General features: G+C 42.8%; 2 protein-coding genes across 3 annotated transcripts in view; one reads left to right on the top strand and one right to left on the bottom strand.

Annotated features, from left to right (window-relative positions):
* On the top strand, window positions 1–6,125 carry arpc5b (actin related protein 2/3 complex, subunit 5B). The gene is made up of 4 exons (XM_079658306.1): window positions 1–301; window positions 3,253–3,324; window positions 3,521–3,697; window positions 4,124–6,125. The coding sequence occupies exons 1-4, from the start codon at window positions 158–160 to the stop codon at window positions 4,184–4,186; spliced, it is 456 nt and encodes a 151-aa protein (XP_079514432.1). The 5' UTR covers window positions 1–157; the 3' UTR covers window positions 4,187–6,125.
* Window positions 6,126–7,384: 1,259 nt separating this feature from the next.
* The window catches only part of hmcn1 (hemicentin 1), an 86,507-nt gene continuing 71,347 nt past the window's right edge, over window positions 7,385–22,544 (bottom strand). Inside the window, exons 81-107 of one of the 2 annotated variants that reach the window (XM_079655430.1) lie at window positions 19,336–19,605; window positions 18,840–19,030; window positions 18,455–18,668; window positions 18,180–18,314; window positions 17,825–18,015; window positions 17,566–17,647; window positions 17,092–17,361; window positions 16,721–16,891; window positions 16,443–16,613; window positions 15,626–15,796; window positions 15,351–15,521; window positions 15,091–15,261; window positions 14,500–14,670; window positions 14,266–14,412; window positions 13,975–14,112; window positions 13,738–13,859; window positions 13,357–13,594; window positions 13,112–13,174; window positions 12,317–12,436; window positions 12,090–12,224; window positions 11,887–12,000; window positions 11,618–11,743; window positions 11,370–11,498; window positions 9,530–9,892; window positions 9,222–9,341; window positions 9,007–9,133; window positions 7,385–8,545 (exon numbers count right to left, since the gene is read on the bottom strand). In XM_079655430.1, the coding sequence (XP_079511556.1) occupies window positions 8,179–8,545; window positions 9,007–9,133; window positions 9,222–9,341; window positions 9,530–9,892; window positions 11,370–11,498; window positions 11,618–11,743; window positions 11,887–12,000; window positions 12,090–12,224; window positions 12,317–12,436; window positions 13,112–13,174; window positions 13,357–13,594; window positions 13,738–13,859; window positions 13,975–14,112; window positions 14,266–14,412; window positions 14,500–14,670; window positions 15,091–15,261; window positions 15,351–15,521; window positions 15,626–15,796; window positions 16,443–16,613; window positions 16,721–16,891; window positions 17,092–17,361; window positions 17,566–17,647; window positions 17,825–18,015; window positions 18,180–18,314; window positions 18,455–18,668; window positions 18,840–19,030; window positions 19,336–19,605 (4,688 nt within the window). In that variant the 3' untranslated portion in view covers window positions 7,385–8,178. The remainder of the gene's footprint in view (window positions 8,546–9,006; window positions 9,134–9,221; window positions 9,342–9,529; window positions 9,893–11,369; window positions 11,499–11,617; window positions 11,744–11,886; window positions 12,001–12,089; window positions 12,225–12,316; window positions 12,437–13,111; window positions 13,175–13,356; window positions 13,595–13,737; window positions 13,860–13,974; window positions 14,113–14,265; window positions 14,413–14,499; window positions 14,671–15,090; window positions 15,262–15,350; window positions 15,522–15,625; window positions 15,797–16,442; window positions 16,614–16,720; window positions 16,892–17,091; window positions 17,362–17,565; window positions 17,648–17,824; window positions 18,016–18,179; window positions 18,315–18,454; window positions 18,669–18,839; window positions 19,031–19,335; window positions 19,606–22,544) is intronic. The other variant, XM_079655431.1, reaches the window with a different exon arrangement.

The following is a 22,544-nucleotide window of genomic DNA, read 5'->3' as shown; positions in this document are numbered from 1 at the left end:
GAAGCAAAACCCACCCAGAGGAAACGGGACGAAATCAGGAAGCTGCCTGCTTGTGACAGCCGTATCAAAGAAAAGCACTGTACAAAAAAAGGCCGGACCTGGGCTTGAACTCTTGTCCTTTTCGATTAGAAATAGACTCCTAAAACCCTCCAACAACATGGCGAAGACCACCGGAAACGCTGCCCGCTTCAGGCGTGTGGACGTGGACGAGTACGACGAGAACAAATTTGTGGACGAGGAGGACGGAGCAGAAAACCAACTGGGACCTGACGAGGCAGAGGTGGACTCCCTCATCAGACAATATCCTTTACATGATTAGCTAGCCTGTTAGCATCCACATACTGCTGAAGAAACCAACCACAATGGTCGGTGTTTATTTATGGCTGCTATGGTTAACTTCATGTATTCTCTGTATAGTATGTTGCCTGTATGAAAGGGCGTTTTGCAAGTAGGCCAGTTACTGTCCAGACTTGCCTGGCAGACACATTCCAGGGATGTCTGCTCCAAGACACACCGAGCTTTATATGAACTTTTAAGCAAGTGTGCATTTGCAAACAGGTTCACAATGTAATGGTAGGCCAGGCCTATATATCCTTTTTGTCTTTAAATAGTCGAGTAACTTCATCGTGTTTTCTGCCGGTTAGCTTAGTAGGTTGAGTGTAGCAGAAGCACAAGGTTTTGCTCATGAGCTAAACGATCTGCTTCCTCTTTGATACAGCAGTTCCAATTATAGTGTTTCTGTAAAGTGTGAAGCCAGCGGTTTCCGTCTAATAGGCCTTATAAGGCTTGAAAGTGCAGCACTTCCTTATTGAATAAGACAGTTCCCTCCCACCTCATGCTGCAGGGCAGGAGGAAAGGCTCGCGCTCGTTACAAATCTGACAACAACAATACTCAAATGATGAACATGGAAATAAATTGTACGTGCTTTTAAGTAATATAAAGTAGGGCACACTGCTTATACTGATTTATACCGATAGTATTTATTAAGAAGTTCACCCTTTTTTCTACTTGCTGATGAAAGAAGCACTGCAAAGAGGGTATTTTATGCTAACACTATTTTAACTTTTGTCTATCTCAAGAGTACTGATTATCCTCATCTTACCACCTGCTGATCCTTTAACCATGCCTTTATTTTCTTCCATAACAAGGACTTTAGATTGTCTATCAATTGCATTTGGGTTGCACTTTGAAGGACTCTCTTCAAAGTCTGTATGGACAGGTGAAACAATATCTAGAGCTTATAGCAATAGCAGTTTTAACATAATAATGGACATGTGAGCCTATATTTTACATTTGGATTGTAAAACGGCACATTTTAAATTACGAGTAAACTTGATGTTTTTTATATTATGCATGCAAACACCCACCTACATATCTCAAACAACGGAATCTGCAGACATTAATCACACAGAAATGGAGAGATAAACCAAATACGTTTGGGGGGCAAAAAAGTATTTAGTCAGCCACCAATTGTGCAAGTTCTCCCACTTAAAAAGATGAGAGTGGCCTGTAACTTTCATCCTAGGTATACCTCAAGTATGAGAGACAAAATGAGCAAAAAAAAAAAATCCAGAAAATCACATTGTCTGATTTTAAAGAATTTATTTACAAATTATAGTGGAAAATAAGTATTTGGTCAATAACAGAAGTTCATCTCAATACTTTGTTATATACCCTTTTGTTGGCAATGACAGAGGTCAAACGTTTTCTGTAAGTCTTCACAAATTTTTCACACACTGTTGCTGGTATTTTGGCCCATTCCTCCATGCAGATCTCCTCTAGAGCAGTGATGTTTTGGGGCTGTTGCTGGGCAACACAGACTTTCAACTCCCTCCAAAGATTTTCTATGGGGTTGAGATCTGGAGACTGGCTAGGCCACTCCAGGACCTTGAAATGCTTCTTACGAAGCCACTCCTTCGTTGCCCGGGCGGTGTGTTTGGGATCATTGTCATGCTGAAAGACCCAGCCACGTTTCATCTTCAATGCCCTTGCTGATGGAAGGAGGTTGTCACTCAAAATCTCACGATACATGGCCCCATTCATTCTTTCCTTTACACGGATCAGTCGTCCTGGTCCCTTTGCAGAAAAAAAGCCCCAAAGCATGATGTTTCCACCCCCATGTTTCACAGTAGGTATGGTGTTCTTTGGATGCAACTCAGCATTCTTTCTCCTCCAAACACGTCTAGTTGAGTTTTTACCAAAAAGTGCTATTTTGGTTTCAACTGACCATATGACATTCTCCCAATCCTCTTCTGGATCATCTAAATGCTCTCTAGCTAACTTCAGACGGGCCTGGACATATACTGGCTTAAGCAGGGGGACACGTCTGGCACTGCAGGATTTGAGTCCCTGGCGACGTAGTGTGTTACTGATGGTAGCCTTTGTTACTTTGGTCCCAGCTCTCTGCAGGTCATTGACTAGGTCCCCCCGTGTGTTTCTGGGATTTTTGCTCACCGTTCTCTTGTGATCATTTTGACCCCACGGGGTGAGATCTTGCGTGGAGCCCCAGATCGAGGGAGATTATCAGTGGTCTTGTATGTCTTCCATTTTCTAATAATTGCTCCCACAGTTGATTTCTTCACACCAAGCTGCTTACCTATTGCAGATTCAGTCTTCCCAGCCTGGTGCAGGTCTACAATTTTGTTTCTGGTGTCCTTTGACAGCTCTTTGGTCTTGGCCATAGTGGAGTTTGGAGTGTGACTGTTTGAGGTTGTGGACAGGTGTCTTTTATACTGATAACGAGTTCAAACAGGTGCCATTAATACAGTTAACACGTGGAGGACAGAGGAGGCTCTTAAAGAAGAAGTTACAGGTCTGTGAGAGCCAGAAATCTTGGTTGTTTGTAGGTGACCAAATACTTATTTTCCACTATAATTTGCAAATAAGTTCTTTAAAAATCAGACAATGTGACTTTCTGGATTTTTTTTTTCTCATTTCGTCTCTCATAGTTGAGGTATACCTAGGATGAAAATTACAGGCCTCTCATATCTTTTTAAGTGGGAGAACTTGCACAATTGGTGGCTGACTAAATATTTTTTTTTCCCACTGTGTATATATATATATATATATATATATATATATATATATTTATGTATTCATTCATAAGTGGCGACATATCTCAGGTAGCTGGAAGGATCTGTTGTTCTAAAAATAAACAAAAAAAGAGAGAGCAGCACTCTCATGATCTTACTTTGACTACAGTTATTAATCCACCAGCTATTTTGCATTGCATCCTTAACCCTCCCTGCACAGGCAATCTGATGGAGGCTCTACAAGCAGTCCTGAAGAACCCGCCGATCAACACGAAGAACCAAAACGTCAAGGTGGGTCTGGTTCTCCTGGTTAATAAGAGTATTTACCACAGTCCTGTTTTTCTATAGAATCACTTTGTGGACTCTATGCTAATTAAATGAGAGGTTTGTTGGACATAAACAGTAGAACGATTTAGAGTTCATGAAACAGACTAATAACTAACTACTTGGTAACTCTCCTATTCACATGTATCTTCTTTTCTATCAGGAACGTGCAGAGGGTTTGGTGCTGAAGGTGCTCAGCGCCTTTAAGAGCAGTGACATTGAAAAAGGGGTGCAGTCCCTCGACAAAAATGGCGTCGACCTGCTGATGAAATACATCTACAAAGGCTTCGAGAGGCCGTCAGAAAACAGCAGCGCGGTCCTGCTGCTGTGGCATGAAAAGGTCAATATTTGCACTTCATTATCTGGTATAATCATACGGTGACACATTTTTGAGTTATGCATTCTATATACTTTCCGGATAGAGGGAGAAGTGAGCTTAGATTAACATGGAAGATTGACATTTTAAAGGAAATGTCCTCCAGCGGCGTTCAAAGTCTGTGATGTTGTTTTCTCTGTGTTAGTAAATGTACTCAATGAAAAGGGATATTAGCTTGGAAATTGTGACATATTATGGTAATCAACAATTGTAACTGAAATGAATGTATCTTAAACAGGATCATGTATGGTGTCATAGTTGGACAGTAAAAGACCAGTTTGGGACTAATTAAATGTGGTCACAACTCTGCATACAGTATGAGCTACCAGAGCTTAACAGAGACTTAGTTTCAGTATTAAAAACCTGATCATATTTTCTCTGTGTCTCCAGGCTCTGGCAGCTGGAGGAGTCGGCAGCATCGTGCGGGTACTAACAGCGAGGAAAACGGTCTAAAAGAAGAGGATCAGTTCCACATCAATAACACATATAGGATATTGTTGATGTCGTCTAACAGATGGCATAGGGACTAAAATGAAAAACTATTCTTTAACCCAATGTGATCCCGCTAGACAAACAAATCAAATCTGCATCACATTGTGTTAAAGAAACATGTTTTTATTTTTTATTCCCATTCATGATCACAGCCCAGTCAACACAGGGTGCTACAGAGAACCTTACATGTGTACTGCTTCCTAGATTTCCTTACTGTATTCCCCTTTGTCTTCATGTCATTCCTATGCAGTCTGTAGATACTCTGCTGTACACACAGCGATCCCCAACTGATGGGAGATAACTATGAATATTCCTGGATTTTATTCTAACCAGGATAATTCTACCGCTCTTATCAGTCTAATCTAAGTAAAAGAGGTTGGGAGCCACTGCTGTACAGTACTTTATCTACAGACTCATACAAACAGACACGATTGTGCTCACTCACAGGCATGACTCAGCAATATTTCCTCCATTCAAACCCACACAGGGTTTCAGCTTTGCTTCTCTAGGGAAAAATCTCAGTATTTGTTTTCCATCTTCTCTTCACTAGAGATTTTCTGAGGGTATAAAAGCCAGAGTCTCTGTTAATAAATCCTCTCATTGCCTCTCCCTGTCAAACTTTAGCTGTGGGAGGCTCTTGAAAAGCACAGTCACAGATGGAGGATGGTGGATTTGCACCCGGGGGTCGCCATTTCCCCCCCGTAGAGCGGGGGGGAAGGGTGGGGGTTGGTGTCATCCAACCATCCTTTCACGCTGCCTGCTGCCCCAGTTAAGGATTATTACCCACGATGCATCTCCACCACCACTCTTCTTAATCCTATTTTGCTATTTCTCACATCCCTCGTGTGTCTGACCCTCTCATGCACCCTCTGTCACTGAGCAGGGCATTATGGGGCTTTTTCTGTACTTTGAGAAAAAAATAACATGTCACCATTAGAGTCCTTTTTCATATTGTTTTATTTAGGTGTTTGACAGAAAAACAATATCTAATATAAAACATTTTCCGCTTGGTTTGTTATTGCTTTAAAGTTGGGTTTTGACTACAGCTTAAAAGGTTCAAATATATCAGGGTGTAGGAGAGACTTAAATACAAATAATTAATGTTAAAAAGGTATTTTTTGCATGATCCCAATCTAGAGTTTTGAGTATTCTGTCAAGCATTTCATACCTATCTTTTCTAGATGGGAGGTTTTTGTATTGAATCTGGGTTTTAATCTATGCTTGTTCCTTCTAACAATTCCTCCACGCGTGGTATAGCAGTAGGGAGTTACTACCACGTATGCTTTTTTTTTTTAATGAGGAAAACTGGAAATGTTGAAGCTTGATCTGCCTTATCGGGTAGATAACGTCTGTTGCCAAATGATCTGTTTTGCTTTCATGGTAATACTGTAGCTTATAGTGAAGATTTTGTTGCCCTTATGTATTGGAGAATTTTTTTTTTAAACACAGTGATGGAGTTCTACGAATAAACAGTATAAATTAACATGCAAGCAAAGTGTTTTGTGGTTAGAAAGATTTGCCATTTTGAAAAAATGATGTAGTGATCAGGGGAATTTAGACCCAGCATAATGTTTGGTTTCTGCTTATTTTCAATAGCTTTTTCTAAAAGACGCATACATTTGTGTTTTCTCACGAGTTATCAACAGTTGATATTTAGACATGGGTTTTCATGTTTAAATACTGTCATCAGTGAAGCATCCAGACACTAGATTCCTCTTCCTCTTGCAGGAAAGTATAGTTTGACATGAAAACAAAAAACAGCCTGATATTTTCATGTCATCTGAGATGCTCTTCCAGCTGAGGGAGCATACCACACTGATGTACAATCTGCCTTACTCTATATTACTTTTTTTTATGTTAATGCTTTTTTGACAAAAATAAAAAAAGGTATGAATGCAAATCATAACTTTGTCATGACTTTGTTTTACATCCACACTCATTTATCAATGCTAGAAACTAAATGTTGGAGGTGAAGGAGAGCACTTGCCTGGTTTTTAGTGTATAGTGATATTTGTTTACATTTCACAGATCTCCCATTATTTTATCCTCGTTTTTTTTATAAATGAATTAGTATTATCCAGAGCCCTAGACCTCTGGTATTATCTAAACACTGTTGTAAACAGGGGCGTCGCCTGGACCTGAAAACATTCGGGGCTTAGCCCACAGTGTCGCTACAGTGGAATTTTCTACTGCAACACTCCCCACACGCACAAACACAGTACACCCGCAACTGTTACAATTTAGGCTCGATAATCAGCTCACGGCATATAGGCAGGGGTAAAGTGCTACTTTTTATGAGTTGGGGGTGGACCTCACCTCCTCTAGGGGGGTCCGGGGGGATGCTCCCCCGGGAAGATTTTTTTTAAATATTGAAGTTAAAAGCATCAATCTGGTGCACTTTGAGAGCAACATTAAGAGATCTATGGATACATCTCTCAACACGTTACATTACATTTCATTTTAGCTGACGCTTTTATCCAAAGCGACTTACAATTACCAATTACAGGGACATTCACCCTGGAGTAACTAAGGGCTAAGTGCCTTACTCAAGAGCACACTAGTGGTGGTGTTCCAGGCGGAAACACCCATATGAAACAGAATTGTAAACAGATTTTCTTTTTCTTTATGGATATTTCTAAATCACTCCCCTTTTAAACTCTATTCTTGTTTTACGGCCGTATAGTAGATTTCACAACTGTTTTTGCTTTATTCTCTTATTTCTTTTATAACTATAATGATCATATGAAGGTGTGCCGCGGAAATAATCTTTTGAATAATTTGTGACCAAACCGTTTGAGACCCACGGAGATAACTTTGCTTGGCCAGGCCAGGCCACTGGTTGTAAATGTAACTTATCTGCTACTGAAGTTACTGTGACCTTCCAAGAAAATACAATTTTATATTTTTTAAATTAGGATGAGATTGTTTTCTGCAGAAAAAGCAATTATTCAGTCAAAAGCACTGAATACAATAAAATAAATAAACAATATGGCAGACAGAGTAATCCTTGTCTCTGAGTGAAATTGTTTCTACTCCTAAATGTGCTCTTATATTCTTCAGTGTTATTCTCATTAGCTTGCTTGAGTCGATGTGAAATGCTTTATAAAGGATCAGGGTTTTTTTATGCATCAGTGCTGGAGACATACATAACGCTTGTTTTCAATGTATATTCATTTATTACAGTTTTATTACAAAATGGATCCAATAAGTACAGTATTGCAATACATTATGAGAAAAAAAAAAAACTATGTACAAGTTGTAAAAATAAAATACATCTTGATATGAACTTTTGGATTGAGCAGTTTATGGCACATTGATGATGTAGTGTAATGATAAGATAGGGTTTCTATTTACTAGACTACCTGAGGATGTAGAAGATCTAACAGTTAAGCTTTCTATCACCGAAATGAGCACCGTATCTGAAGAGTCAAATTTTCACTTTGGTGATTAATGACACAAGGGAACTGCACATTTTTCTAAATCAAGCACTTCCCAATAAGTTAATAGTAGGTAGATGTAAATAAAAGGCTAGCTAATATTTGTTGAGTAGGGTTGGTATCTACTATGGGAGCCACAGATGAATACTTCCGCTTTAAGGAGCAACATCTTGTTGATCTTATAAATAAATCTGAGGGGGAAGGGAAAATCACAAGGCAACATATTAAACATTTCACTGAAAAAGTCCTGACAGACTGAGGTTTTGGATTCCTGGGATTAAAGCCAATACATAGCCAGTTGCATTGTACAAGTCAACTGTTACCCTCCTGTGTCTCGTGTTGTTTCCACCTTTAATCTACTTCCTCTTGTCTTCAGGGCTGTATGCACTCACTGGCCGCTCACATTGAGAGTTTTTCAGTTTGTTTACTGATGTGGCTGCTTTTAAAAAAACGCACCCACTCACTTATTTAGGATGCAATGCACCGCACCTTTGTCTGCCTTCATTTATAGTGCTCTCAGTAGGGGTATGCAGAGACGGCGATGTAGACGATGAAGGTTGTCTGGTACTCGATTCCCCCGTCTGCGCTGTAGGAGAGGGCGCGGACCTTCATTCGGTATGTGTGGGGCTCTCGAAGCGCCTTTGTTGTGAACAGCACTCCCTTCAGGTTCTCGTCTCGCAGGGCGAAAGGTAACGTGGCGTCCTCGTCCACCACGAGGAAGGTGGTCCTGGGGTGCATTACTCCGTCCTGCGTGTAGGCCACCAGCCTGATGAGGTCCTGGTTGGCTGCGATGCCAAAGGGAAGAGACAGCAGCTTGTACTCCAGGGCGTAAGGGCTCAGGGCACACTCCAGGTCGTTAGGAGGGCAGTTCTTCAGGCAGAACCTGGACACAACATACACAGCAGAGTCGAGTTGAGTATATTGTGCCAAAAAAATAAAAATAATCATAATAATACATTTTGTCAGAAGATAGATAGAGTACTGTATTTTTTAAGGGAAACTGCAAGTGACCATGTAGGGTTTATATTTATTCATGAAACTATTTATTATTGGATTTATTGATATTCTATATTATTTGGCACAATCAACATGTACAGACAAATCATAATCTTGACAAACCTGGCTGTAAACAGCAATCTGCCCCATTTGTCTCAAAATTCTGCAAATTACACCAAAACTATCTGCATGTTACAGTACCAAAATAAATACATAAAGAACTTTTAATTAACTGAGTTTTTAAAGTTCGCTTATAATTTGAAATCCCCAAGTTTCTTTAGCCTGTGTTGTTCATGTTTGATATCTTGCGGGTTAATCCTAACTGAGTGTGTTTCCGTGGAGGTTTACCCTGTGGCTGGATCCCTCTGGTAGTTTGGTGGACAAGGTGTGTCAATACATTGGAAACTTCCTCTCATGTTGAAGCACATCTGGTTGGCCCCACACTGGATGTTATCCTCCAGGCACTCGTCTATATCTGTAGATACAGCAAACAGCTTATCATGATTACAGTACAAGCTATAATAAAATGAAATGATGGAGATGGAAGCAGTAGTTTTTCTCACCCTGACACGTCTTGCCGTTGGTCATAAGGCGGTAACCAGCTGGACAGAGACACCTGTGGCTCCCTGGTGTGTTAATACACTCATGCTGACAGGCATCCCTCACCTCACACTCATTGATGTCTGTCGGTGTTACACAAACAACCACATAATGATAGAGACAAAATTAGATAAATGCCGAATTAAGGCACATTTTTAAAGCCCACAATTCAAAAATCACAGCAAATCCTCAAGCAACAAAGCAGAGCGTTTCTCTACAAAAAACTTTCCTCCTCTCCCTCATCTCAACCCTGCCTGTCCTACATTGTTACCTAAGCAGGAGCCCCCCCTGGACTCAAACCCCTGCAGACAAGCGAGGGAGCCCTGCTGCGAGGAATGAGTATCTCTGCGGCTCCGGCTCCTTTCACGGCCCCTTGAGTTGGCGCCGTAGGAGTGGTAGCTCTGAGAGGCCAAGTTGTGGTACAGTCGCTGGTGGGAGTTGTGTTCAGGAGAGGATTGTGATGCTCGGTAGCCGAATGAGTAACTTTCATAGCTGGGCAGACGCTCCAGACCGGCACAGGACTTGCCGTCCCCCAGCAGGTGGCGCCCTGGAGGGCAGGTGCACTTGAAGCTGCCCGGCGTGTTGAGGCATTGGTGGGCACAGGGCTGGGGCAGCCGCTCGCACTCATTTATGTCTGCCCTCAGCACAAAGAAAGACCAGCAGCAGGACAAAGTGATAGAAAAAGAGGAGAAAAAGGTGCATAAAAATAAAGGTGGTATTTAGAAATGAAAAGAAATGAGGTGGTGCAGGCCAAGAAAATAGAGATGAGATGAGGGAGATGAGAATGGGGGAAAAAAGGGGATATGTCAATTACCCCACTGTACAACAATACATGTTCATGTCCCTAAGACAGAAATGTATTGAGACTATAAAAACATTTGTCGTATTAGAATGAGAGATAGAGATAATCTCCTCTCATGTCAAATCAAAACTTTAAAGATAATAACTTTAAATCAATGCTACTTTGAATCTAGTTAACATGTTACGAAATCCAATTCATGCCAGAGGAATTCTTCACAAAGACAGAGCGTACAATGTTAATGATGTCACCAGGGAAACAGTGAATATATGCCATTACAAAGCAACTCCAGGAAATAGCCAGATCCAGACATAAAGAGGATAGTTTGAAGATTGAAGAAGAGGGAAAGGAAACAGAGGGATAGATTGAGCAGAGGTCATGGTGCTGATCTTTTTATGGTTGATGTGTAAAAGAAGTAGACATTTATTTTCCCTTACCTCTGTCGTACTTTCCTACGCTTTCTCCTATCTGACAGTGTAGGTGAGCAGACGTAGCTTCAACATAGAGCAGTGTTTCTCAAACGTTTTCATACGAAGGACATCTTAACCAATAAAAAAACCACACACGGACCACCTAACTCCCCAGATTTCCAAAAACAAAGGGCCTGCTTACAACTCCAACAGTTTATAACAAATTACATCCTAATAATGACAGCTTAACCTTCTCTATATCGAATTCAAAATAAAAAACAGTAAAACTATGGTTGCAGTCCCAAGTTTAACATCAATTAAACACAAGTTAATTATTTACACTGTTCCATTTATTTAGCATTGTTTACGCACTCATTGACTGTGTGTCTCTGTGGCCACCTATGCTAGTCATTCTTAAACAATTTGAGAAACACTTTAAATGTATTTATTTAAAATGTGAAATGTTACCAACATTCTCACGGACCACTAGGGGTCGCTCACGGACCAACAGTGTTCCGCGGACCACACTTTAAGAAGGACCTGATACCAGGCATAACATCTTTGCAGGGTATTTGAGTGAGTCAGTGGTTTAACCAGCAGCATTTTAGAAATGTAAGCAAGCACTGAAGATAAATGTCCGAGCTACATAGCAGTTATTAAAGATTTTCACCAGGAGTCAGTCACTGAAAAAAAGAGAGAAATATGCCAGCAGAAGCAAGCAAGCTGATGGGAGGTGTAAGGGAATAGCAGTGCACATTTTTCTCACATTCTTTCTTTGCTCAACATGCTGCATGGTTTGGCCTTTCACCTGCCTGATCAGTGCGAATGAAACCCTTTGAATGTAATACCATTTTTGATTCAACTTTTGTTATGTTTATGATAAGCATTAAAGATGTACATACCGAGGCAGGGCCGTCCCACTCCCTGAGATCTGTAGCCACGTGGACAGGTGCAGTGGTAGCTGCCTCTGGTATTCTCACAGATCTGATTGTATCTGCACTGATGAGTGCCATCCCTGCACTCATCGATGTCTACAGCACAAAGGACACAGGAGTTAATCATAATCTCTCCCAGTCTGAACTTTAATAAATGCACTTTAGCAAATGCCGTCTGGCTTAACAAGGAAGAATGTATGTTTGTGAATACTCACCTACACATGTCCCATTGCCGCCTTTAGTCATACCATTGGGGCACAGGTCAATACAGGTGTAACCCCCCCGTGTGTTTTTACACTGCTGATCTGACCGACAAACCCTCTGTCTGCACTCATTTATATCTGCAGTGATCAGAGAGAGGACAGAGGAGGTCAATGTTTCTTAAAGAAAATGATGTGATAGTATTGTTTCAAGTAATTCATTATACAAAGTCCAAAAACAGTAGTTTAAAAAAAAAATTAAACAGATAAATTATACATCTCACCTGTACAGCGTCTGTTTCTGAGTTGGTAGCCCGGCTCACAGGCGCATCTGTAGCTGCCGATCGTGTTCAGACAGTGTTGATTGCACAGATTTGACTCCTGGCACTCGTTTACATCTGAGCGACAACAAAGATAATTGTACAGCTTAACTTAAGCATAACTCAAAAACAAATGGTAAGTTTATCTATTAAGATTTGTCATGTACCAGTGCAACTGAGACCATCAGCTGTTCTCCTGAAGCCCCGCCCACAGCGCATGACACATCGGTAAGAGCCAATGGTGTTCTCACATTCCTCTCCATCATGGCACACGTTCGTATCCAGTGAACACTCATCAATGTCTATGAGAATTAACAGTAGGGAATTATTAAAACAATAATCTTTGTGTGCAATAATCATGCTAACAGCACTGATTCAGAGGTGAGTTGTTTACCCTGACATGTCCTGCCGTCAGCTGAGATGGTGAGGCCCCGGGGACACGAGCAGTAGTACGTGCCCATGGCGTTGTGGCAAGTATGAGAACATGGGTTCCCGAACTCACACTCGTTCTCATCTGCAGCACATCATTTGCATATAAAGAACAACACTTAAACTTCAACTAACAGTTATTTCAATGTAGATTATTGTGTTGATTAATCTCTCTTCATTGTTTAATTGTTTGGGTGAATGTAAATGTCAGAAAATTGTGAAAAATATCAGTGTTTTTAAAAAAGCCCGCAAAAGGTCTTTAAATAAAAAAAGTTTACTGTAATTAAGGAGTAAAGAGAGCAGAAAAGCTGGAACAAGACATTTTTTCTAAAAAAAATTGCATAAACCGAAATCTATTGTCAAAGAGTTAGGTAATTCTAATTGACATCTTATCAAACTTATGAATTCAGCCTACAACGGGTACGTTTTGCTAAATAAATTTGAATAAGCATGAAATCTGCTGGTGGGCGTGTCTGGCGCGCGACAAACAACCAATCACATGAATCTCGCGGTTTGATTGGCTAGCGCTTGTACTGGCATATGATTTAATTGGCTGACGCTTCCGTCGAAGCTTGAAAAGTTGAAATGTTCTCAACTTTTGAAGCGAGCAACGCGAGCAAAGCGACGCGACGGAACCACAATGCAGTTCGGCAGAGCCTGACGTCTACCCATTCAAAGTGAATGGAAAGCGTCTCCGTTGAAGCAACGCACGCTGCCGTGTGGACGGGTCGTTAGCATGCCGTGTGGTGATAAACATTACCTGCACAGTAGGGCCCGGCAGACACTAACGTGAATCCCTGAGGACACTGGTTACTGCGATCTCCTGAAAACATGTTTCAGTTACATTTGTATTACAGTTCAGACAAAAACATGGCAAGAAAAAAAAGATGTATCAGATGTAAAAGTCTGACTGGAAAAGAGTCTTATATAAATTGTTCAGTCCATTTCTCACCCATAGGCAAAATATGTTTTTACAATAAGTCCTTCACAGACAGTAATTCTCACCCTTAGCAATATTAGCTTGTATGCTATACTCCAACACTTCCTCCAGGGGGTTGTAGTGAGCTCTGATGGCTGTGGCGTGCAGCGTCTCTACGAGGAAAGGCATCTTGCCCTTGGACTGGTCGTAGGTGATGGTGTGGTTCCAGGAGTAGGGCACACTCTCCCGGTCGATGCTGAACATGCGGGTGGACAGAGCATACAGCTGGCCCGGGCCCGTCTGGATGTAATCCTCTGTGTAGTCCTGAGTAAAGACAAAAGTGTAAACTTGAGGCATATTTGAGGTAGTTTTACATTGTGTAGCTAAGATAAACAAAAAGAGAGCTGTAGTGTATATAACAGGGCCTATACCTACAGGGGCTACAGGGGAACAGCTTATTTATGTACCTTGATACTGATGTCAGCGTGTGAAGGCAGTTGCAGGATGTGTCCGTTCACGACGATGTCCAGTAACAACACTCCATCTGAGTCCATGCCTCTGGCAATGTGGGTCATCCTCAGGATCTCACCTACCGAGATTACAAAACAGACAGATACATTCAAGGATTTCCCCATGATAACATAATGAAAAATCCAATATCATCAGTCAATCCTTCAAATACAAAAATATATGTTTATTCTTACCCGTGGCAAACTCCACCTGTGTCTCTCTCCTAAAGATGCTTCCTGTTAGCGTGTAGCCATTGACAGCCTCTCCCACTTCCTGTGCAGTGGCCCAGTAAACAGGGTTCAGGATCGAGATGAGCTTTCTCATTGCAGGACCTTGAAATAAAAGGCAGAGGAATTATTACATATTTTGAAAAGGTTCGAGAGAACAATTTAAGGTGCACTAAGTTGCATGAAGGGATTGTTATTGGATGCATATCTCATATCAAAGTAGAAGATTTAAACACATGAACATTTTGGAAAACTGACCTAATGTCCTTGGTACATTAGTAATAGAGGCCTTGATGATTCTCTCTCCAAACTTGCTCTCTGTGATGGTGGCATTGAGGATGGCGATACCAAACTCAATATCGTTGATGTTCCCTATGATGCTCCCTCGGGCTTTCTGTGGTCCACCTGGCAAAAAGAAAAACATACTAAGCTTTGATTGCTGCAGCACTCAACTGCACACATAATATACGCATCTTGACTAAAATGGCTCACCTGGGCAGGCCTGACTGCTACATCTGGACAGCTGAGAGGAGTCTCCTGGACACAGCCGGCCACCGTTGCTTGAAGACGGACTGTTACAGAGACGGACACGTGTCCTCTCTCCACCACCACAGGAAGTAGAGCAATCTCCCCATGGCTGCCATGAGCCCCAGTTACCATCAACTGCATTGATATATCCAAAAAACATAAATTTACTACAAACACTAACACACAAATCATCAAAAAACAGACATAAAGGCAGAGTATTTTCTTATTTACCTGATTAATTAAATACACTGTTTGTTCCAATAAATGTTTTTTAATTGAAAATGTATAGATATTTTCATTAAAATATTCCTATGAAATAGAAGCTGGACAACAACCCAATACTTGCCCAGTTTAGTAATACAATGCTGTTGAGTTTTTTACCAGACAGGAAAAAAGATAAAGTAATCATGTTCAGTGAATTCAATGTGAAAGGCAAATACAAGTTCTATTTATTTAGATCACTTCTCATTTAAAGAGCATTTTATTGACCCAAAGGAACCTCTTCACCCTTAGCCTTTTTTAACCACTTATACTTTCTTAAACATGCTGACTCACCAGGACAGTTGGCTGTGCTGCATCTCTGTATCTGTGAATCTGCACCTGTACACGCTCGCCCACCATTGGCTGATCTGGGGTTGTCACATGTCCTGTAGCGCCTCATCTGACCTCCATTACACGTCTTGCTGCAGCTGCCCCAGCTACTCCATGGACCCCAGTTACCATTAACTAATGGAAAGAAAGTGTAAAAATGTAAGAGAGAGAAAAGGAATAGCCAGGAGTGAAGCCAAATGAGCCGGTAAGTTAATTTGACTGACTGGGGCAGGGGTCATTGTTGCAGAAGTCGATCTGGACGTCGTTGCCTTCACACTGCCTGCCAGCATGCTGAGGGGCGGGGTTGGCACAGAGGCGTGTCCTCTGTCTGGTCCCGCCTCCACATGAAACACTGCAGGTTCCCCAGCTCACCCAAGAGGACCACTTCCCATCCACTGGTGATCAGAATAAAAGAAGCATTATAATCAGTCAGTTAAACTTTAGTATTAATTCTCTTTTAATCTGATTTAATCGTAAAGTCAGATCTCTGAGCCCTTACCAGGACAGGGTTTCTCCTTGCAAAATTGAGTCTGGGTGTCTGTGCCCTCACACTGCGGCCCATCAAATGCTGGAGGAGGGTTGTTGCACAGGCGGATTCTGGACTGCATACCTTTACCACAAGACTCACTGCATGGGCTCCATGGCAGCCAAGACCCCCAGTTACCCGAAACTACAAGAGTGTATCAGACAGACAGTCATTATATACATACATACACTTCCATATTCAACCCAATGGTAGAAAGTAAGAACCTTTCTTTAAGTACTGCAGTTAAATTACATTTTTAAATATCTATTAATTTATTTGACAGCTATAGGTATCAGCAATGCTATATGAGTAATATAATATATCATGATATAACACTTACATGACCAATATTTTGGGATTATTTTGAGGATTATATTTGTGTGCTTTTACATAAATAAGGATACATTTTAAACTGTGGTTATGCTACTTTTACTTGAGTAAATCATGTGAATAATTATTTAGTCACAGAGTCCATTATGACAGATCATAGGCCTCTGAGACCTTGTGCAATTTAAAGCAAATATTAAAACCTAGAACAAAACCACAATCTTAATTGATTTATAGGAGGTTACAGATACGTATAATTTAAACAAATATATTAAAATCAAGCTCTGACTTTAGTATGTAGAAGTTGAAGAAAAGTGTAATTCTACACAAACATTACATTTCAGCTGTTTGTATGTGACATCACATTGAGAGTAAGCAAGCCTTCCTGGCAGTTGTTCCTCCTCAAACCAGCTGTTCATAAAGCTTACAGCCACATTTACAGAAAAGGTATTTTGTCTCTCACCCGGACAGGGTCTGACACTGCACATGATGACCTCCACTGCCCTCCCCTCACACGGTCTGCCTCCATGCTGAGCTGAAGGGTTACTGCAGGTCCGGACCCTCGTTCTGTTGCCCTGCCCACAGGTCCGAGAGCACTCCTCCCAGAGAGACCACTCTGACCAGTCACCATCCACTAAGGAGGGACAGACGTTACGATTGTGTTACCACATGTGCCCTTTGACAGTTCCCTTTACCTCAATAATCAGGATGAATCCTCTGATGTATTTAAAGCATGCTCACCTGGACAGGGCTTTCCCTGACAACTGCGTGTCTCTGAGTCTGATCCTGGGCAGTGACGCCCTCCATTGGCAGGCAAGGGATTGTTACACTGTCTGAGCCTCTTCTGGGACCCGACACCACAGGACACACTGCAAGGACCCCACTCTGCCCACTCCGAGTAGCCTCCATGAACTGGAAATTGCATGATACACAACACGTCATCAGACATTTGGTTGGTTTAGTAAGTACAATTAGGGTATCACAAAACGGAGTAAAAACTCCGTGTGTGTACTAATATCTGGCCAATATATCTAGTTCTGAAGATTTTTACTATGAAAGTTGACAATAAAATGTGGCACAACCCAAAATAACTCCCCACATGTCCTGCTCACCTCGTACAGTCAGAGTGACCCTGACCAGCACTGATCCCAGCAGGTTTCTGGCCACACACTCATATTCAGTGGTGTCTTCCTTCTGGGCACTGCTGATCCTGAGGGAGCTGTTGGAAAGTGGGGAGAAGCGGTCGTTGCCCAGCAGAGGGTGCCCCTGACGGGACCACTCTATCATGGGGGTGGGCTCACCCTCCGCCTGACAGTTGAGCACAACTGTGGTGCCAGCATCCACCACTGTATCCACCGGCTCCACTATGATGCTTGGTGCACCTGAAAGAATAGTCGATCCATATGATGAAACATATAATGGGGAATTGAGTGATTTCACACATCAACAACAACAACAACTGTGATGGTGCAATATTAAATAATTGGAGTACTCTTATAGGTTAGAGCTATTTTCACATGCTGTCTATGTAGAAAATGCAAGATTTTATGCTAAATAGGACTGACTGAATTAAGATAGGCACTTACTCTGCAGGGTAAGAGTGACACTCCTCTCCACCACACCAGCATCATTTGTTGCCACACACATGTAGCTGCCTGCATCTTCACTCTGTAGAAAGTTTAAAACACAGTTACAATCTATCAGATCAAGCCTACAAATATGTTTAGATTAACATTATCATTTATAAATGACATCCTACTTAAAAATATATGTATGTGTCTATGTTATATATTAGACCACAGAGCCACCAGAGCACTCAGACTCTCGTCTCATGTGTTTTCATACCACTGTTCCATAGATAGCCAGAGAGCCGTTGTCCAGCTGTCGGATGCGGTTGCTGATCGAGATGTTTATTCCACCTTTGCTCCAGCGGATGGTTGGCAGGGGATCTCCCCGGACCTCACAGTTCAGGATGGCATTTCCACCCAGAGGTTCAATACGGTTGGAGTGATGCTCCCCATCAATGATAGGAGGCTCTGGAGACATCACACATCACATGATTAAGATTGAGTTGTGAGTTCAATGTTAACATTTTACCTGTCTACTATAAAGACATATGTGAAAGAGACAACTGTGTTATACTATATTGTCATTTATGATCAGTTTCATAAGTAAAAGGATTTTGAGGGACTCATTTTACCTTTGACATAAACGAAGGCCAGAGACTTGATGGTCCCTACGCTGTTTTCTGCCAAACAGGTATAGGTGCCAGAGTCGTCTTTGCTCACTCGCTCTATCACCATTTCACTGTGGCCGTTCATGTGGTCGTAGTGAACTAAAGCATTGACAGACAGGTAAAGGACGATGAAAAAAACACATGCCGCTACATAAATATGGCATTCCCTTATGGATTTAGTGTTATATGTTCAGTTTATATAAAAGCTTTTACTCATCAATAGTGACCTTGCTACATACCTGGGAGGATGTTGTTGTTAAAAGTCCATGTGATTTTGGGAGGAGGGATGCCACTGACTCCACAGGCCAGTAGGAGGCGCTCTCCCTTGTTGAGGGCAACGTCTCCGAGCAGCTCAGTGAAGACGGGGTGAGTGTGGACAGACAGGGTCGTCGTCTGACTGTCCTGTCCGACCGAATTTGTGGCAACACACGTATAACTGCCCGCATCATCAGGCTGGTACAAAGGGAGGGGAGAGGAGGAGAGTGTGTGCATGCAGGAAATAATCTTTAAAATCATCTTTTTGATGCAGGACAAGCCACCTTAGGTCAATACGTGCCAAGTTCACTTTCTAGCAATTTATCCGTATCAATAAATAGTACAATTATTTTTAAATGTTTTTTCTACCTGAGCGACGTCTATAACGAGTTCTCCGGAGGGCAGGATGGTGTACTCCCCTGTGCTTTCACTGAGAGGATTACCATCCTTCTCCCAGGTCAAGCTTGGCTGAGGGACCCCCTCCACCACACACACCAGCTGAGCCTGACTGTTTTCCACCACCGCTACCTCCAGCTCTCCATCACGGATGGAAGGGGGGACTGCAAAGAAGTCATTGTATTCAAATGTAAAATATAGTGTAGATCTGGTTGATAAACATACACTCACAAGGAGATTTGGCAGCCACAAATGCCCTGTTAACTACATTTTACATTTTGAGGAAAATTGGCTTGATCATGTAATGGGATAAGAGGAAACATGCAGTACACCAGAAGAAATGTGTGGAAAATAAACTGTAACAAATACACTTTGTACTTTGTAACAGGCAGTCAGAAGTAAACACAGCTACATCATTATTTTCCACCACAGTGATGTGGTTTAAAATACTACATTAATTGAAACTTACTGTGTACAGTGAAGCTCATCTCATGGCTGACCGTGCCTGCTGCATTGGCAGCAGTGCAGGTGTATCGTCCAGTATCACTTGGCTGGATGAAGGCGATCTGCAGGGATCCTGAACTGAGCACCCGTTGGCGCACAGATTCATGCAGCGGCTGCCCGTCTTTGTGCCATGTGACGGAGGGGGAAGGTGAGCCGTCAGCATGGCAGTGTAACGTCACAGAGGAGTCCACAGGTGCCAGGTACTCTACAGTCTCTGAGCTGATCACTGGAGGAACTGCAGGACACAGAAAATATAAATACCACATGAAGTCACAACATTTTGAATATTTACTGATAACATAAGGAAATTAGGAATTAGGCTGTTAAACATGCATTTAGATGAATGAAGTTAGTTGTCATGTCCAAGAAACTTATTGTGAAAGTTTATTCTTTATGTTAGAGTTGTCATGTCCCTTTGTCTTGTGCTTTATGTCTATACCCTTAATTATTTCTTCCTCTCATTTCAGGCCTCCACGCTCCCCGCCCCTTTTCTGTCTCCTGCGTCCTTGATTATTTTCCCCGCCCTGATTGTTTCCAACTGTGTCCCCTTTACCTGTGTATATATTGTGTTAGCTCCCTCCTGTTAATTGTCAGTTCGTTGTCTCTCGAAGACCACGTATCGGCTTACCTCACGGATCTTTTCACGGACCTTTCACGGACCTATGCTATAGATCGCATTATAGTTTTCCTCGAAAGAGTGGTTTTGTTTTCCTTGTTTTATTACTGTGCAAATTCCAGTAAAGTCTTTATTTTGAAACGCTATCTGAGTCTGAGTTTTGAGTCGTGCAATTGAGTTCATGCCTCAGTGTTCTCCCCTTGACAGTACGAACTGACCATCAAAATGAACTCAGCCGACTCAGATCAGATTAAGAACGCTATCCGTTCTCAGGGCCAACGTCTTGGGCAACAAGAGGAGCGTATGGCCACCATGCAGCAGGGAGTGCAGGATCTAACCAGCAGCCAGGGGGAACTACAAACATCGTTGACGACCCAAGTTAATCTACTGGCAGCAGAGGTTCAGCGTGTGCTCACTCACCTGCAGGCTGTTTCTCCTCCTACGACTCCTCCGGTTCCAGCGGTGACCGGATTCGATCCCAACCGGGTTACTGAGCCGCACAGTGCTTCCATGCGTCTGGCTCCACCCGAAAGGTACTCCGGGGACTCAGAAGGCTGCCGGCCGTTCATCGTGCAGTGTGAGTTACACTATCACCACCAACCGGCTGCTTTTCCCACGGACATTTCCAAAGTGGCTTTTATGATCTCTCATCTCTCCGGCCGAGCAGCAGCGTGGGCCACGGCAGAATGGTCCCGAGGCTCGCCTATCTGCGGGTCTCTGGAAAACTTCATAGACACTATGAGGAAGACCTTCGATCAAACCACGCCGGGCAGGGAAGCAGCTCGGGCTCTGATCAAGCTGCGACAACATCAGCGGAGTGTGGCTGACTACGCCATCGAGTTCCGGACTAAGGCAGCCGACAGCGGCTGGAACTCCGCTGCATTGTTTGACGCTTTCGTCAGCGGTCTCTCGGATTCTTTACAAGACCAGCTGGCGCCTCTCGATCTGCCCGCTGATTTGGACTCTGTCATATCCATGGCCTTACGTATAGACAATCGTTTGACGGAGAGGAGAAGGAATAAATCCAAGGATGCGGTTGATCCACCTCTCCAGAGGAGACGCTCGCCGCTGGATATTACTTCTTCTTGGAGGCCCCGTCACCCCTCACCACCTGCGTTCCGGACAACAGCGCCCCCTGGCTCCGTGGAGGAGCCAATGCAGTTGGGCCGCGCCAAGCTGTCGCTGGCAGAACGTCAGCGTCGATTCAAGGAAGGTCTGTGTTTCTACTGCGGGCAGCGCGGACACCCACAAGCGGCTTGTCCGGTAAAAGAGGAGGCTCACCAATGAAGAGGAGTACGTTGGTGAGCCGGATCTCTTCCTCTGACTTTCCTCCTCGCACCCTGACCCGGATCCAGGTAAAAATCAGAGACAATGTAGTTACTCATGGTGTTCTCATTGACTCAGGGGCGGACGAAAGTCTTATGGATTGGGGTTTAGTTAAGAAATGGGACATAAAAACTAAACCTCTACCCCAGCCTCTTGAAGCGAGTGCTCTCGATGGGCGGCTGTTGTTTAAAGTGACTCACCAAACGGAGCCTTTAGAAGTAAGATGTAATGATAACCACCATGAGACAATGTCTTTTCACTTATTTAACTCAGCCCAACATCCACTCATTTTGGGTTTTCCCTGGTTGAAACTTCATAACCCTCACATAGATTGGCAATCTGGGAGGGTGGAGGGGTGGGGAAAGAATTGCATTGATCTCTGTTTTAAGCAGGTAGCAGAGAGTGACAGGGGATGTAACACTGGGAGTGTTAGGCAGGATACAGTCCCAAAATTATATCTTCCGGATGTACTTTCAGTTCCTTCCTGCTACCACGACCTTAGTGAAGTTTTTAGTAAGTCCAAAGCTCTGGCTCTTCCTCCTCACCGCTCCTATGACTGTGCTATTGACTTGATTGCCGGGTCTCCCATTCCTAAGGGTCGACTTTATGCAATTTCAGGACCTGAGAAAGAGGCCATGAAGGACTATATTGATGCCTCCCTCAAGACAGGGCTTATTCGTCATTCCTCATCCCCAGCAGGGGCAGGTTTTTTTTTCGTGGGCAAAAAGGATGGGTCTCTTAGGCCCTGTATCGACTACTCACCTCTCAATGAAATTACGGTTAAAAACCGGTACCCCCTCCCTCTCATCTCGTCCGCTTTCGAGCAGCTTCAGGAAGCCAAGGTTTTCACCAAATTAGACCTGCGGAACGCCTATCATTTGGTCAGGATCAGGGAGGGCGATGAATGGAAGACGGGTTTTAACACCCCTTCAGGACATTATGAATACCTGGTCATGCCGTTTGGATTGTCAAACGCTCCTGCAGTCTTCCAGGCTATGATCAACGACGTGTTGAGGGAGTTTCTGAACCGTTTCGTTTTTGTTTATCTGGACGACATTCTGATCTACTCCCCTGACCTTCACACCCACAAACAACATGTCCGCCTGGTTCTACAGAAACTGCTCCAAAATAAGTTGTTTGTCAAAGCTGAAAAGTGTGAATTTCATGTGGAAACAGTCACTTTTTTGGGCTTCATCATTTCCCCAGGTCAGGTTATGATGGACCCAGAGAAG

The sequence above is a fragment of the Notothenia rossii genome (genome assembly GCF_949606895.1).
Source record: "Notothenia rossii genome assembly, chromosome: 1".
Taxonomy (NCBI): Eukaryota; Metazoa; Chordata; class Actinopteri; order Perciformes; family Nototheniidae; genus Notothenia; species Notothenia rossii.
This window is presented reverse-complemented; position numbering and strand designations above follow the sequence as displayed.